Source organism: Rhea pennata, chromosome 9, assembly GCF_028389875.1.
Source record: "Rhea pennata isolate bPtePen1 chromosome 9, bPtePen1.pri, whole genome shotgun sequence".
In the NCBI taxonomy this organism is placed as follows: domain Eukaryota; kingdom Metazoa; phylum Chordata; class Aves; order Rheiformes; family Rheidae; genus Rhea; species Rhea pennata.
Genome location: NC_084671.1, coordinates 13,550,590 through 13,567,773, shown reverse-complemented (window position 1 = coordinate 13,567,773; position 17,184 = coordinate 13,550,590). Strand labels below are relative to the sequence as shown.

The 17,184-nt window shown below is 44.7% G+C and overlaps 1 protein-coding gene across 6 annotated transcripts in view; it reads right to left on the bottom strand.

Moving 5' to 3' along the window:
• Positions 1 to 460: 460 nt before the first annotated feature.
• Positions 461 to 17,184, bottom strand: part of IL1RAP (interleukin 1 receptor accessory protein) — a 51,852-nt gene continuing 35,128 nt past the window's right edge. For 2 of the 6 annotated variants that reach the window (XM_062582994.1, XM_062582995.1), the window contains exons 8-11: positions 16,287 to 16,435; positions 12,412 to 12,561; positions 11,300 to 11,443; positions 4,409 to 7,595 (exon numbers count right to left, since the gene is read on the bottom strand). In XM_062582994.1, the coding sequence (XP_062438978.1) occupies positions 7,228 to 7,595; positions 11,300 to 11,443; positions 12,412 to 12,561; positions 16,287 to 16,435 (811 nt within the window). In that variant the 3' untranslated portion in view covers positions 4,409 to 7,227. Of the gene's footprint in view, positions 1,186 to 4,408; positions 7,596 to 11,299; positions 11,444 to 12,411; positions 12,562 to 13,371; positions 13,716 to 13,966; positions 14,057 to 16,286; positions 16,436 to 17,184 lie in introns of those variants that run through there. The other 4 variants (XM_062582993.1, XR_009959314.1, XR_009959313.1 and 1 more) reach the window with 4 other exon arrangements.

Here is a 17,184-nt window from a genome sequence, read left to right as displayed (position 1 = left end):
GACTACTACAAACGCGCATTGCTTCTCCCCTCTTCACCTCCCTCTCAATTTCCCGTTGGGGCACCTGCCCTCTACCCATGATTCCTGAAGCAAACCTGTGGCAAACTCAACTGCAGCTGGTAAAAAGAAACAGCAGAGAAATACTTATGTTTTTTCAGCTCCACTTTGCAATTTAAATAAAGCAGAAGGACCCAACACGCATGAACCAGGAGCTCCCAGCCACTGCTCTGTATTTTATTCCATGTCCTGGGTTCAGATCACCAGCAGGGAGACACTCTGTGGTATCACTGCAGTCCTTCCAGATGCTCCTGAGGGCCTGAAGATGAATGATATAACATAGAAAGACACCAAGTCAGCCTGTGATATCATAAAAACATCTTAGCTGAGGGCCCAGTGAATTTCTTTTGCAGGCCTAGCTTCTGCAGTGCTTTGAAACGCAGGCTGCAGCCCGCGGACTTGGCTAGAGGACGTAGAAGTCGTTGTTGTTCGATAAATCACTGTAATGGCAGAGGGCGAGAGCGGGGACTTGTGCAGGCAGGGGCTCTGGCTGACTCCTGTTCTGAACCCCCTGCGCCTCAGGCCTGCCTGAGCCCGGCTTGCAGAGGTGAGTCTCCCATCTGGACTCAGCCACAGCCTGATGTTTGCGCTGGAGTCTGCTGTCACCATTGCAATAGGTCACACAGCACTGGCAGGCCAAGAAGTGTTTGGCTCGGTGTTTGGCTTTTGACCTGGGGGCTGAGGCTGGCCCTCTGGGAGCAGCAGCTCCTGCTGCAGCACCCGGCGTGTCGGGCTGCCCTTTCAAGCGGCTCCGTCGCCTCTGGATGGGATCGAGGCTGATGTCGGACTGGGAGGAGCAGCTCTCGTTCCAGCCGGAGCCAGCGTTCAGGCTCCGCAGCGGCAGGGCGAGACGCAGTGCCTTCCAGAACTGGGAGCCGGACCTCTTCGACTTCTCCCCCTTCCAGGTGACGAAGGAGACGGACTCCTTCAGCTGGAGGATGCTGGGGTGGGTGCACTGCAGTGGTCTGTACTCTACCACAATGAGCTTAGTGGCAATGGCATTCTGGCACATGATGCCGAGCTTGAACTCCAGCAGGCTGATGCTCTTCTCTGTCAAGTAATCGGGACTCAGGACCACGATCATCCTACGGCTCCTCTGAATGAAGTCGAAAACTGCTTCAGTGGTATCTATGAGTGCAAGAGCAGAGGGATTGGGGTGCACAAAAGCAAAGGAACAGGGAGAGAAAAGCCCAGGAAAGCTGTTTCATGGCATACCTGCACAGATCCTCCTTCCCAGAGAAGGGAAGTTGGTGGAAGCCCAGTGAATTTTGATTTGCCCACAGTCCTGACTGCAGGAGCAATACTAATATTTTTGTTTTGCAGTTGTTTTTTGAGAAGGCTGAAGTAGTAAATGAGAAACAGCAACAACAGGATAGACAAGTGGTCTGGCCAGCACAGCACTATGGTTCCAGCTCTGTATTTTATCATCTCCTGCACAGACAAATGCAGGAGTTTCATAAAGGGCAGTTCAAGAACCATCTGCCACAGCTCTGGCAGCCCTTTGCTCCAGGAAAACATAGCGAAGCAGTCACATAACTGGGCTCCAGTTTGCACTAGCAAGGCTAAAAATCCACCTCCCTCCCTCTCATGCCGCTTATCCAGAAATGGAAGCATCCAAACTTAGAAATATGGAAATGTCAGCCTTAAACTTCTCCATCAGTTCCTCTAGCTGTAATGTGGGGTGAAAATACTGTCCTTCAAAGCATTTCTTATGGTTATTTGCAGTTTGTAAAGCACAGCAAGATGCTTAGCCGGAATGGTGCCAGGCAAGGACAGCATCTCTTTTATTATAAGCACTGAAAAGCAGCAAACCTGAAGGATGTCCTTGGACTTCTATCTACGACTTGCGATGCAGTAAGCATATTGAAGGTGTTATGGCTAATGAGTGAGCAGTGCAAAAGATGGGAATTAATAGAACTGTGGCACTTAGCAAATTAACTCAGATTGATTAACAGAATGGTTGTGAAAACTTAAAGAACATGTAAAAGCTGCCCACTTGCTGAGGGCTTGTGCCTGGTACTGGGGGACCTGAGGACAAGGCGGTGTTCACCAGGACAGGGAGAACTGTTGGAGTGGGAGCTCTTGCAGACTCAGTGAGAAAACCCTCTTGTAGGAGATGGCTGTTTAAGAATTTTCTTGGGAGAGAAGAGCTGATTGCTGTTTCCATCTCCTTTTACATTGCTAAAGACAGAGGGGATATTGCAGCAGCTTCCAGCTCTTTCATGCAATTTTGACCCCACTTTTGTTTACCTTATTTACTCTGAGGCTTTGGGGGCCATTCTATGCAGTGAGAAGGGTGAGAAAGAAAAGGAGAGCTCTTCGAAACTGCCAGCAGAACAGAGCTGCAATTCAGAGGGCTTCCACCCTGGCGTGTCGTCCTTTTTGGTACCTTGCCACCAGCGAGAGCTGATACATGGGCAGATCACCACAAAAAATCTGTAAACCCTGTTTGATGCCCCATTTTGGAGACTCTCCTCACCCTCTACCAGTGTAACAGTGGTGTTTTATGTAATAAAAATACTGCTCCTTCCGTGCAGTGCCTTTTATTCTTCCAGCACTTGACTGTTTCTATTTCCTTTTCTCACAGTGCAAAATGCACTGTGTTGCACCTGAAGGCATCTTATTTTAAAACTATACAAAGAAATGTTTTTTTTAAAGCCATTTGGCCAGTAGTAAAACTCATTGTCACTAGATTGCTTGGGAACCACGGACTTGAGATAAAAAAAATTATCTATTAGGAATATCCTAATGGAGAAAGTAAGGTACTGTTTGGTTGTTTAATGTAATACTGGAATTTAAATAAAACTGTTTAGAGTATTTTTTTTTCTTATATGCAAGCTTTTTAGGGATTTTTCCCTGTCCATGCATGAAAATATGGATTCACTGAAACCAAAAGTAAATGATAAAGTCAATTCTGTCAAAATCTTCACTTAAAGCTGTGAAACATTCTAACCACCCTATTTCAAAGGCACAAAGAATTGGCAGCAATCTGCCAATTTACTGAGTCCAGACCTCATACAAACCTTTCTATAACTGATTGGGATCTATTCTGAAATCAGCTAGGCTTTAACAGTTTGTAAAAGAAAAAGCTCCTTTGCTGGTTTGAAAGACCTTTCTTTTTGAAACTGAAATCACAGAATCACAGAAAAATGTAGGCAGGAACAATTCTTGCGAGGTCACCTGTTTCACCCGCCTGCTCAAAAGAACAGATTAAATTAACGTGAATGACTCCAAAACTGTTGAAATGAAATGTTTCAGACTGAGATGACAATGACGGTTCTCTTTTATCATATTTTGAGTTTGCTACATTTTTAGAGACTCAGCATTTTTTCAGCCTAGAAAATATAAGAGGTACATTTCACTCCTGGGAAAGGGATGCCCTTAGACTTGGCTGACCAGGACAACTCAGGTTTACAATCAGATGTCCAGGTTATGTCATAATCCCATCTCACATAGAATCTCAGGTGATCATTTCATGATGTGCAGGCAGGATGATTCCTCCCAGTAATACCAACAGACTAGGATGGGACAGGCAGGAATGACATTGCTGCGTTCTGGGTACCAACAAAGCTGGAAATTAGATACCCTTGGATATCTGCCTTTCACTAAAAAAAAAAAAAAAAAAAAAAGAGAGAGACTTCCATCTTTACCATACAATTTTCATGAAGGACTGGAAATTTTTGTTGCATTACTTGTGTCTGCCCTAATGCACCCTGGAGATAGAACAGAAGCATTTAAAAGCCCTGCATCTGTCTCAGCCCAATAAAAGCTGTGGGGTTAAATCCACCGAGTGTCACAAGTCTCCATTAACTAATCTGATAGGAAGCAGTCAAGGGAAAAAATCAAGAAAATGGGTTAGAGGGGAAAAAAATGAAGATGAATGAACCTTTTTTAGCCAACTACTTGTAAGGCGAGAGGAGAAGCAGTATGTGCTGTGGTTAAGGCGGATTTCCAAGCGCTGTCCAAAACTCCAGCTATTTGCTTGGTCTCTCCCATTTTTCTACCCTGTGATTGCACATGTGAGTGTTTCCTGGGTCAGAGACTTTCTATGTGTGCATGTACAACTGCTGGGTGACATTTGGCTGCTGCATGCCTCTGCATTTCTGCCTTTGTGGACCAGGTGGCAGGAACAGTGTCTAAAGCTTGTGCTGGGTCTATGCAGCCAGTAAAATCCCACCCTCTAAGGAGATGTCCCCAGCTGATCTTGACGCATGGACTACATAGTCACCTTTCTCTGACATCCTTTCGCAGATGTGATGGTAGGGGGAACGATACTGATGAGAAATGCCCAAGGATTGAAATGCAAAAGTGAAAATGTTTTATTGAAAAGCAAAATAAAATAACACTGACACTTCACAGATCAAATAACACAAAGGTAAAAACATACAGAAAAGAGAAGGGAGAACTCTGGAACAGCTGTAAAACATCAAACAGCACAGAGGGAAATATCCATTCCAATTTGTGCAAGGCTGTTTCCCCATGAAATAACAATGAGGAACTTTGTATGAGCTGCATATTGATAAATGTTAGGTTACAGCACAGAGACTCAAATGAGTCAGCTGAACTAGACAGACAGTGACAGGATCCTCTAATGGAAACCATGTGTGGCATAGGAAGTAATGGAAGGTTTATTAGAGGAGGTCTGCAGAGCTGCATTGCAGCCAACATTTGGGTTTGCCCCTGGTCTGGCAGCTCCCACTGAAGCCAGTGGTCAAGCTCCAGTCCGCTCCTTCCACACTACTCCCTTTGGACCTCTCATGCCCATTTTAGACCATCTCACCTTTTGCCTTGTGGGTGTTCTGCCGAGCTTTTGCTTCGCCTCTCTCGGTAATCCTGTTCTGGGGTTGCAATGGCACCAAAGGCCACTGCACTGTATGCCAGAGAAAGACTATGCCCATTATTTATTTAGAAAACTTTTAGAATAAACCCAGCAAAGTAAATGAGGGGGCTTTAATTTTCTAAATAATATCAGGCTTAGAAAAATATCAGCAGAAACTCTCTTGGTGCCACAGCCAAAAGTGAGAGGCAATGTGGTGAGGTCTAGGATGTTAATTGAATTGATGCATATTTCTGAGACAATTTTTTAGAAATCAAATTGGAATCTAACACAGTTCTGCTTTGGCCTCAGGGCCTTTCCTCTGCCTGCAGATCTGGCAGCTGCTTACAGAGATGCTGAGAACATGAACAAAAAGATGAAGCTGGGCAAAATAATGCAGTTGCAATGGCTTCACAAAGCTTAGCATATTTTTGGATGGTATCTCATACAAATGAAGCTTCACGGAGTGTGGGAATCTGCTCTGCCTTTCTGCAGAAGGAAGGCTCAACAACAGCAAAACTTTTAAGCACCTCTAAGCAGGTAAGAAGCCCCACTGCCTTTAGTGAAGCCGACTGCAATTTTTCACCTGCTTAAAACAAAGCTTATTGGGGGGGGGAGGGGGAGGGAGGGATGAAGAGGAAGGCAAGAAAGAAGGCTCTATTTGTTCCATGTTTTTACAGTACCTAGCCCAGTGGTGTGGTGGCTGGGGCCCCCAACTCCCCTGAATACAATTAGTAATAAGAAGATCATAAGGGTAAGGGGTCTTTGCTGACTCCAGGAGTCAGCCCCACACCTTTAAAGCTGGACTGCTTGCTGGGTCACCCACAAACCTCGCAGCCCACTTGAGTGAATAGTGCGTATACTCCGACTTGTAGTGCTTTTTTAATGCCATTATGGATGGCTACACCTCACTCACTGGACACCAGCAGAGTGAAAGCATGAGTCAGAGCTGACTCAAGAGCGATCATTATCTATAAAAACTAAACATGCACTTAGTGTGTGTAACACTGAATTCCGTAACTATGTGAGAAGGTCCTTACACAGGTAGTTACGGGAATATTGAGGCACCCCCAGAGTTTGTAGTATTATGTGAAAACATTGTGAACAACAGTACTAGCCAAGGCCCGCTGTGCTTTGGTCTGTCCTACAAGGGAAGCGACACTCCCCCTTTGTCTGCAAGGCCCGTCTGCAGGTGCATTAACATGTAGGCCCTTCCTGCGCCTGCTGCCTCCTATTTAAGCAAGGACTGGTACCCTGTGGCTGTTGTGAAAGGCTGCAGAACCTGAGACAGACCTTCATTCTGCAACTCTGGACTGAGAACAAGAGGAGCAGAGGTTTGCTCTGTAAAACTGAAGTAGGTTTAAACCCAAGCCCTGAATTACAAAAAACACGATGCTCATCACTCAGTTCAGATAAGTTTGTGGGGTCCCCTAGAAAGCTGGGCAGATATCTAGTGTTGTGCCGTGTCCTCAGCAACACTTTCCATGATGCCTTCCCACTGGAGCAGCACAGACAGAGCAGGGGTGTTCAGTAGTAAATTGGGGTTCCTTGCAGTGCTTGTGAAGTCCCTGAGTTTATTCTATGAATAAGCACCTTTTACACATGCTCCATGACCTCTGCTAACAAGAGATTCTCCTGGATTAAGAGCATTACAGCCCTGAAGGATCTGGGACACTCAGAAGACTGCAGAGTCCCAGAGACTGACCACTTATTAGTAGAAATGATATAATACAAATAGCACATAACAGAGCTTCAAAAAAAAAACAAAAAGGTTTGCTTCTGTAACAGTCATTTCACACTGGCAAACTACCTGAATGCATCTGCTCCTACAGGAGTGTGCAAGGAGGCAATGAGGAGCCTTAAGAGTGTAGGGGTTTTAGTGTGCTTCCCCCACAGAAGCAGATATCTGCAATCCTGCAGGACTATGAGGCACGTGAAAGGCTCCACACTGCAGACACTGTTCAAACTGCCCCTCAGCCTCCTCAGTGGGGACCAGTGAACAGGAAGGAGTGAAGCTGCTTAAGAGAGGGAAAGAGCCCTGCCAAGGGATTTAAAGAGGGTCTAATAGAAGTTGGAGATAGAAGTACTGGCCTGTACAAATGCTATGCTATCACCAGGTACTGACTGCACCCCACCTACAGAGTTCAAATTCAGATCATGAGCCTGGGACTTTTGTAGTTGATTAGAAGTTAGCATTTGCAAAAAGAAGGTGTGTGTGTCTTTGGTCAGGGCAGTAGGAAAGCTGCAGGGAAACACAACTGTCCTCTGAAATGCTCAGGACAGAGTCCTTCATGGTAAGCCCTGAGTTCTTTCCCACTCCCAGCCTAACTTGTGATTTTTTTTTCCTGATAGTGTCAAACATTTCTTAGGGAGAAATATGAAGGCTCTTGGCCATTGAGGCTTGAACTCCTGCTATTTTTTTTTACCGGCATTTCCACCTGCAGCTGCTTCCAGAACCTGCCCTTTGGAAATTTTGATTTCTCGCCTTTCCATTTAATGACAGTCAAGGCTGTCTTGGCCTGCTTCAGCTCCTTCACCTTGCTCTTCTTGATGGCTTTGTACTGCACTAGAATGACTTTGATGCTGCCCTTGGAAGCCATATTCTCTAGACCAGCCTTGAGCTCCAGCAGGGCCTGTGTCCCCTGCAAGACGTAGTTGGGGCTCAGGACAACAAGTAGTCGGCGGCTTTTCTGGATGAAGCTCAGGGTTTCATCTGTGACAACTGGGAGAAAGAAACATCAAGGTGGTTAGTGATGGCTGAGAACAGGCTACTGAGCTGCTAAGGTGATGCAAGGTACCTCTCAGAGGCCCTTGAGGGCCCTCTCCAGAGACTACACTGGTGCTTCCCAACACTGCAAGTGATCCTTGGTAGGGCCTCTTATGCCACAGCTAGTACTCACTGTCCCAGATGGTGACATCTACTGCTCCTAGCCTGTCTGCCTATCTCTCCATGATATGTGGACAAGGTGCCTGAAGTAGCAACATGTAAAAAACGTTGTACTCTGTGGCAGTGACACCATTCGATGCCGTGAGGGTGCCAAGCAGCAAAGGTAGCTGCCTTGATAGGCTCAGATTTAGTTTCCTTCTACAGACAGAGGAAAAAGAGGCTGTTCAGAGCAAAGCATAAAAATTAAAGCACCTGGTCCCTGGACCAGCCGGACAATGCATGACCTCAAGTGGAAAAAGACAGTCCAAATAGGTGGCAGGAAGCCTGTGCTTAAAACCTCCTTTGGTTTATGTCCAGAATGATGTGGGTGATCCTTTCATCTCTCTTGCTTTGGTTTCCCAACAGCAAATACACATAAGAATTTTCTATGCTCTCCCTAAGCATCATTACAGGTTAATTTACCTTGGAAATCCTATCATCCTAACTACTCTTTTTCATTCGGCTGTTCCTGTTACCATCATTGATGAAAACATATTTGTGTTTCTAGAAGTGACAAGTGCAACTGCTCAGAGGATTTTTAATGAAGTGTCCAAAAATTACACCCTTGAAGCTAGAGACATGTCATAGTAACTGTGGATCCTCTATGATTTTCTAACATCTGCAGGTAGATTAGATTGTCCTTAGCCATCTTTCTGTAATTAATGTGAAGTCTCCTTGCAACTGTGAATCCCTGTGGTTGCTCCCTCTGTTGCAGGCTCTCCCATGTTTCATTGACAATGGAATGTTCTTGACTGGTCAGAAAATACAATGGAGAATAAAATAACACTGACACATAACTTCATTTAGCTGTCAAGCACGTTTGATTAGTTCCTGTCAGCGCACTAGCAGGATAATCCATCTCCCACTGTTTCTTCATCAAGGACAACATAATTCTCTACCTATGACACAGATGCACACACCGGAGGCAAGCCACCAGCTGCCAGAAGCTATTTCCTGGTCTGGCATTCTTCCCCAAGAAGGAGATTAGTCAAATCCCAGCTAAAAGCAATAGCAAAGCCACAATAGTGTTGCATATGGCACTGCAATTAAAGGTGACCCTCTCACTGCTTAGGAACGCTTGGCCTTTAAGTTCATCAGAATAAGGCAATCAGTGACTACTACTGCGTGCAGAGATGGGAGCCTCCCTGGGGAGGCTCTGGGCAAAGAGCTGAGCTGGGAGGAAAAGAGGAAGAATGGAACAAAGTGGCAGAGTGGAACCATAGGGAGATGTAAGACCCAAGGAACAACTGCTGAGAACAAGTCTGTCTGTAGAAACTAGCTGGGGCTGTTTTGAGCTCTGAGCTGGTAGGTTCTGGAAAGCCCAGTTCAGCAGCTGGACTGCCTGATAGACAGTATGCCTCTCCCTTCAACAGTCCTATGTCTGTGCATAAGAGGAGAGAAGTGGAGGAATGGTAGAAATTAGCATCTAACCATTCAGCCTTGCTCATAAGCTTGCAACCCTTTCATAACAGGCAGTGGCCAGCATCTGTTTAGAAGAGTTTTTGCAGTAAAGCTCCAATGTCCTTCTTGCAACTCCCTTCAGGAGCTCTGTAATGGGGCATCATGATGCAATACTGTTGTTCCACAGAGAGCAGCTGGAACAAGCCAAGGCAACCTGAGGACACACTTCTCTGGACCAAGCAAAAGACCAAGCTTTCAGCAGGGCATCTCCTTACAGCAAGCACAGCTCAATGTGCAACCATGTGTGTCCTTGACCATGCACGCAGCAGAATAGTGAGGCAGATGAGAGTACACAGCCACAACCACTCTGCTAGCCGTTCACTTCACATCTACCCATGATCAAGACAAACAGCAGCCTGCCTGACCCAGGGATTCTTCTTTTGCCACACAGGCAACTGTTTGCCACAGCATGGCTTGGCTGATTTTAATCTTTTAGCTCTGCCTTTTATTTTCTCTCTCTCTCACCTGGCAAAGAATTGGATCAGGTTTGAATGGAGGAAGGAGGCAGCTGTCTGCCTGCAGCCCTGTTGCCATCAGCTGAAATCTCAAACTTCAGCAGCCAAGGAGAGATGGGCAGAGACTGCAGTCTGGTGGGAAAATGCTGAAGGCTGAATGGCTGCAGGCAGCACAGCCAGCCAGCCAACAGGCAATACTTGCAACAGGACAAGAAGCCTTAGTAAGTAAACTGAGCTCCTTCCTGCAACCAGTGAGTACACTTTGGACTTACAGCAGTCTTAAGCAGCACAGAGAGGTAGAAGCTGCTCTACTGATTAGTCTCTCAAATAAACAACCTAAATTATTAGCACTTGCTAACCTGTTCTGCGTCTGACATTGGCACCAAACAAACAGAACCTGGAGGATGACCTGCCAGTGATTCAGACTTTCTTTAGAACTAACAGTGTTAGGACAACAGCTCTCTCCCCATCCCAAGGGCACTTTTATTTACTTGCCCTTAAACCTTGAGGTGCTGTACTTTGGCAATGAGCTAGCGGAGAAAGATAAAAGGATCCCAGATTGATTCTGCTTCCTCCCACACAGCTCAGGCTGGACTGGGACTCTAGTAGTCCCTCCTGTCTCACCCAAAAGTAAGTGAGCCAACCCCCACAGACTTCATCTGCACAAGTTCTGATGTCAGCGGGTGAACCCATGAGTTCAAAGCAGAGTGTGTGCACTGACAATGGCCTAGGCTTTGATCTCTTAGTTGGGTCAGGGACCCTATAGCCATCTTGCCCCCACCCCCAACCCCCAGACACTAGAAAATGAGAGTGTTGGGTAGATTTGTGTCCTTGTTCTGATACCTCTGTGACTACACATGTATCTGGAGAGTTTCACAAACTTCCATTTTTGGTGATTCCCTTCATCCTTGTAGGGGGCTTTTTGACCAGAACCTAGGCATAAGATTTAGCTTGAAACAACACTAAGGATATCTACATCTTGGTGAAGAGATGAATCCCACTACATGCAATGAAGTATTCTTAATCATAGCTACCAATTGTATGCTATGTTAGACATAGACTCTCTAATTAGTGAGGGTGAGGCCTCATGGGAAGACACACTATCTTCTCACTGATGCTGGCAGGGTGCTCTCCACCCTTCCCTGAAACAGACACTCCTGGTATTTATGGTCACTCACTAATGCTGCCTGAGGCCTACCAGTCTGCTCCAGTATCATACTCTCCCCACATCTTTCCTTTCTAGCCTTGACTTTACCCTTGTTTCTTAAGGCAGCTCAGAGGTTTGTACAAAGGTCAATGGGTGAGCTGCCTTGTTTTGATAGACCCATCACTCCCCATCTCTCTGAGAGAGAACAATGAAAATGAGTAACCTCTACCACTTTACCACAGCAGCTTTTCAGGTAGCCTGGAGCATCTGCTACATTGTAATGTGAAGCAAAAATACTAGAAGATACCAATAAGAGATGATTAACAGAGATGGGGAAAATAAAAGATAAACTGGAGGGGTCGGCTCCTATCAATTATCAGTACTGCAAAGACAGTAAGAGGATGTGCATGCAGCACAGCACCCTGTGAAATACTCACTTCCTCCAGGGAGGCTGTCTCTGTCGAAGATGCATAGCTTGTACCCAAACTCATTCTCCAGGACTCCTCGCAGTGTCAGCAGCACAAACTCCTCCTCTTCTGCATTTCGTGCATAGGACACGTATACATCGTACTCCTTCCCATCTGAGCGTTGGGATTACAGAGAACCACAAAGAGTAGAAGAGACACTTGTGATACCGTATATGCTGAGTCTTTGACTTACTTCAGAGGAAAATCAAATATGAAGGCCCACTTTGAGCCCTCAGGGCTTTCCAGGTACCATGGATTAACACTGACCTCCATAGTTACAAGAGAGCAGTGGTATCCCTTTGACTACTCAGCCAGAATGTGCAGATTCGCAGACACCATTGGGTTACTGGAGCAGCAGACTGCAGCAACATGACCACCTCCTTCTGTCCAGAGTTCCCTTCATACTTCTACTTCTCTGACATTGCTTCCTCGCATTGCGATCAAGACCCATGAGCAATCCCACCACAGATTTGCACCCTGACTGCATCCTCTGAGAGCCTCAGCACTCTCTCAGCAGGTTCACACAACAGGCTGTGAGGGCAAGAAATTAACATCCTCCTTGTTCTACAGAGGGAGAAATCCTTCCCAGTAGCACTGGAAGGCTATGGCAAAACTGAGGATAGAAGGGTCATTTCCAGATCTTATGCTTAAGATTATTAATTACATTTCCCCTTCACACGCCTTCTCCCATCTTAAAACAAATTTTACCTGCTTCTCTAATCAGAACTCATATAGAGAGACCAGAGAAACTAGGGACTTGTTGAAACCTGGTAACGTATCTCTAACTGTTTTGATCACATTAAATAGCTAGCCTTCAGTAAAGCAGTGTCTAGGGAACTTGACATGTCCACACTTCACCCCAGCTGAGAACACGGAAGACTTCTCTCTCTCCTTCCCTCAGTCCAAGTCTGACTCCTCTTGTTCTAAAATAACCCAGAAAATTGCAGGTATAAACATGGAAGGTCAAAATGTTATCATGATGTGAAGAGGGTTAAAAGCAGCTCATATGAAAATTGCTATACACAAATGAAGGATCTGGTCAGTAGCAGGGTAAAATGAATATAACATGTTTAAATCCTTACCTAGAATGGTTTCATCTGTTCCAAAATGGGCTCGATAGAAGAGAACCATTTCAAGCCAATAAACATGATAGACAACTATCAGCACCACAACAAGCAGGATGGTGGCTCCCAGTCCACAGGCCAGCTCCACGGTGTACTTTGGTGGCACAACTGAGTTTGAAAAGAAAGAGGGGTTCCGCTTTAGAGAACAGGTTGGGCCTTCAGCTAAATAGAAACAAGTCTGTATTATGTGCAGCCAAGGAGTAAAGTGGAACACTGGGAATAACAACCAAGAGCTCAGCTAAGTCTTTAGAGGAACATGGCCAAGCCAAGACTCTTCTGGTAGGACACACAATGGCTGGTCATCCTAGAGTGCCCTTTCTGGGTTATCAGATGTGGGTGGCACCTGCAGGGCATAGGCATCAAGACCAGTCAGAGAAAGGGTTGGACTTCTGCTTCTGAGCGCGATGTTGTGGTATAATGAACTTTAGATGAAAATCACTTGCATAGTCCAAAGCCAGCTCATGAACTGTGACTTTCTCGGGAGAACATGCAACCTCCCAGAACAACACCACAGTAAAAAGCCAACCAAAGCTCACCTGCAGCAAAATAAAAGCTATGGCCACCATCTTCCCTCCCCATCAAATATAAACAGTTCTTATGGCTTGTCCCAGACTTATAACAAGGATACAAATAGCCATGACCTGATTTTTTTCTGTCAGGTAAGAAGAATTTGTGTTCATCTCAGAAAAGTTGAAATGCTGGCAAACAAGTAGGACAACATGTGCATATCAAACCACAACATGACAGACTACCTCTATACAGTGTCTGATATCATGCTGCTGTTTCTTTATTTTAAGGACAGGAATAACTCTGCTAATTGTATCTCTAGGCAACCTAGTTTTTATGGTGATTCAGGTGGCAGATGTCATGCACACTAGCAAACTGCATGTTAAGAGTAGTAAGTCAAAACATCACCAATTTACAAAATTTAATGTTTTATTAGAAACCAAACCACCAAAAAGAAAATGGAAAGAATTTAACAAGTTTCATCAGATGATAAGCAACAGCATCACCACTGGTACAAGAGAAGGAGAGGGAAACCATCCATAAAAGTAGGAAAGATATACAAACTAATATAAAGAAAGGGTGCAGAGAGACATTTTCTTATAGCCAACATATATAGCTATTTGCTAAAAACTGGAAGGCAAGTTGGGGATTAGGTTCTGGCATGCTTGATATTCCTATGCATGATGGGATGATCTGTCTTGAGCTTATTTAAGGTTGTTCCGCCAGCAGTGGTCTGGGCCCATTCTTGCAATTTGCTGTGGAATGGAGTAGAAAGGAATGGTTGTAAGTAACCAGGCTTACTCAAAGGGAACCTACTGAACTGCCTCATGTGCAGCAAGAGCAAGCAGGACAGGGAAAGAAGAGAGTGGATAGTAAAGATCAGTCTGTTGGAAACAGCGTTTAGGCACTGCTGTACAGAGAAAGGATTTGAAAGCTTTAGATTCCCTGATGCTACGTGTGCAAGCGTTATTATCCCAGAAGAATTAATTATGTAGGATGAACATACTGGTTGATGGTTCCAGCCTTTTTTAATTGAATGCTTGGTCTTTGGTTCCTTCTTAATGATTCAGAAAAGGTTTATCTCAAATGAGTGGGACTGAAAACAAAAAAGGACAAGGATTAAGGATGTACTGGCCTTGGTGAAAACGACTTTGTAACCTATTCTTCCAGCAACCACACTGGTAATAGACTATATGAAAGAAGAGAAAGAGCTCTCTAAGTGAGTCCTCCCATGTTAATAGGGCAGAACTGGAGGAAGAAAGTGTCTGGCATGAGCTACACGAGAAAGGGCAGAATCTCTTATGGGAGAGGGGAAGTCTAAGTTGCAGCAACTAGGCATCAAAGGTCCACAGGAAGTTGGTAAGGAGGCAGAAATATCCACCTTAGTCAGGAAATCTCAAATACCTATACTAAAGGCTCAGTTCTTATTACTGTCAGATGTGCTTTTGAAACAGGAAAAAACAAGCACATTTGATGAAAGAAAATCACAAGCAAAAACCACTCTGAATTGATCTTTTTAACTTTGCTAGATCAGTCCATGCCAACTACGCTGAGATGTCTGTGTCTAGAATGGGCAAGGTGTAAAACCCCTGGGCATCGTGCTTAGACTGTCCCACTCCCCGAGGAATGTTGAAGATCTTAGTGTGCCTTCTAGAGAAGGTCTTGGGCCTCAGGGCCTCACACTGAAAAGCTCAAGCCCAGCAGGTTGCTTGTTCCTCACACTCTCCTTGCTGCAGACCCCCTGGTAAATCCAAGCTTAGAGAGAGCTATGAGCATCTCCAGTATGCAGAGATCTTATTTAGGAATAGTTTCTGGCAGCTTTCCAGGAAAGAACACTAATTTAACAATGTCTAATGCTTCTTTTAGTAAAGTTCAAACTCAGGGGCCTGTTCTATGCAACAAGCAAAACATGGTTTTGTCCAAGCTGCAAATGCAAGTGTTAATAGGAGATTAACAGTTTTAGTTAAAACAACTCCATACTCAGTCCAGAATGAGTTTTCTGGGCCTGAGCAGTATTTAAAATTTGATAAAAAGGTATCCTTGGGACAAGAAACTCTCATATTGACCTCTATAGTCCTCAAATGGAAAGCCAGCTTACAGTTCAATGTACCTTGATACAAATGGCCAACTCACCCATACTTTTCTAGTGGGGAGTGGGTTTGCATTTTGGCTCCTAGAGCCCAGCACGAGGAAAGCTGCTCTGTTCTGTGCTGATGGCCCTTGCTATATGTATCCTTTGAAACAGCCTGGGGCTAAACCCTCTTCCTGCTTTTTTATGCATTTAACAGGCACACAATACATTTTGTATGAGCTGTAGAGTGGTGTCAGAGCACCACAGAAAATGAGCCTTGGGTTAGGCTGCTGCAGGAGATACATGCATATTCCCCTGTGTAGCACACACTGAAATTGGAAGTGAATGTGGGGGCAAAGGAAAGCAGGGAACTCCCAGTACTAGGTGGGAGAGCATCACCGAGAGGTCCTACAACTGCTGTGCTGTAGCAATGCAGTACCATCACGTACTGCATTGCAAGTAAGAACTGGGATAAACTACAGCGTAAGATGTCTTGGCTTGAAGCCTACACTCCCTAAAGGATGGATGAGCCAACTGATAGCTCCTGAGTTGCACAAAACTCATGCATCTGACTACAGGGCAGTGCTGGCTGTGGGGTAGTGTTATCCTAGCTATGCAATGGAATGAGCCAGGCAGGCCTGCTAAGGATGGCGCTACCTCAGCAGTCACCCCAGATTCACCCCCGCTCAATGTAGCCAGGGAGCAGTACAACCCCTGGGGAACCAATATCATCTTCTGAAGGGGACCAGCCTGTGTTCCCCTCTCCTCAGCCCTCCAGCCATACCATGCTGTCTCCAGGCTCACATATTCAACTCTCATCTCAATACTATATGGAGGTTTGCTTCTGTGTATCTGCTTATCTGTAAAACCAAAACATGCACTTGGAGAACGGATTTCATGACACTTTCCTTGTTTCTTCCCTGCTCAGAGGGAAATCAAGCAATCTGAAATCGTTTTTGATACAAACAGTCTGTGATCTTGGGTCTGCTTCAGTTGTAGTAAATGGATGGGATAAAAAAACAGTTCTATGCCTCCTTCTTTCTCCCCAGCCTTTGACCACAGTAGGATGTATCTGATATGCATCCTTTGCAAGAAAAAATGCAATCTGGGCAGCAGTAATACAGCTGTGTGTACAGAAGAGTGTGTGTTGGGGGAAAGCACCTGATAGAATATTTTGTTCCCCTTTTGTTTTGTAGGACTAACAGTCCTGTTTGAGCATTCTTCATTTTACACCCGTGCTCTGCAAGTGTTTTACCTTTCATGTGCACTATGGCCTGGCTATGGTTCTCCCCTCTGGCATTTCTGGCGTAGCAAGTGTAATTGCGTTTCAAATCCTCTGGTGTAGCTTTTGCAACTGTTAGAGTCCTTATGATAGTTTTGTCTTCAAAATTTCCAATGATTTCACTGGAAGAGAAAAGCTAGAACATTATACACGTGAAGCTGCAATGAGTTTTTAATGATGAAGAGTTCTTCCCTGATGGAACGTGAGCCTTTCTTTAAAAAAACACCTGAACTTATACTTAAGAATTGATACATATTTCACATTTTAATATGGAAAATTTCAGCTGTGACTGTTCCTTTATCTGATTTTGCTTACGTTATTTTGCTATTCATATTCTCTCATTGCAGATGTGTCACATTGTATTTTAGAGACAAAGAATTTCTTGCCTAAAAAGCAACAGATTTTATGAACTCTGGATTTAGAGTCCATCATACATTCCTTGTGCAACCCTGAATGAGTCACTTTGTGCCTGAACTTATCTGCAAAATGAGGATAATAATATTTCCTTTTGCCTCTTACTTTTCTACATAGATTTGCAAACTGATTGGAGCCGCGACTGCTTTCAACATGTTGCTCAGTACCCAGCAAATGGGATTCTGAACCTCATTTGGGTTCTTCATGTAATTGAACCTCTATTCTTCCTAATAACTACTACATATAATACTACATTGTTGTTCTCAGCCTCTGGCTTTTGAAATGTTTTCATCTGTGCTATTTTGGAATATTTCTGTAAACAAAATTGTGCTTGTCCTTGCTTTTGAAGTGAAATCCCACAGTAGATTTGCAAATCTGGGCAATTAAGTATTTGATATTTCCAGATGTTGTCATCCTACCAGAATCTGAATGAGTGATAGTGTGAAACGCTGCATAA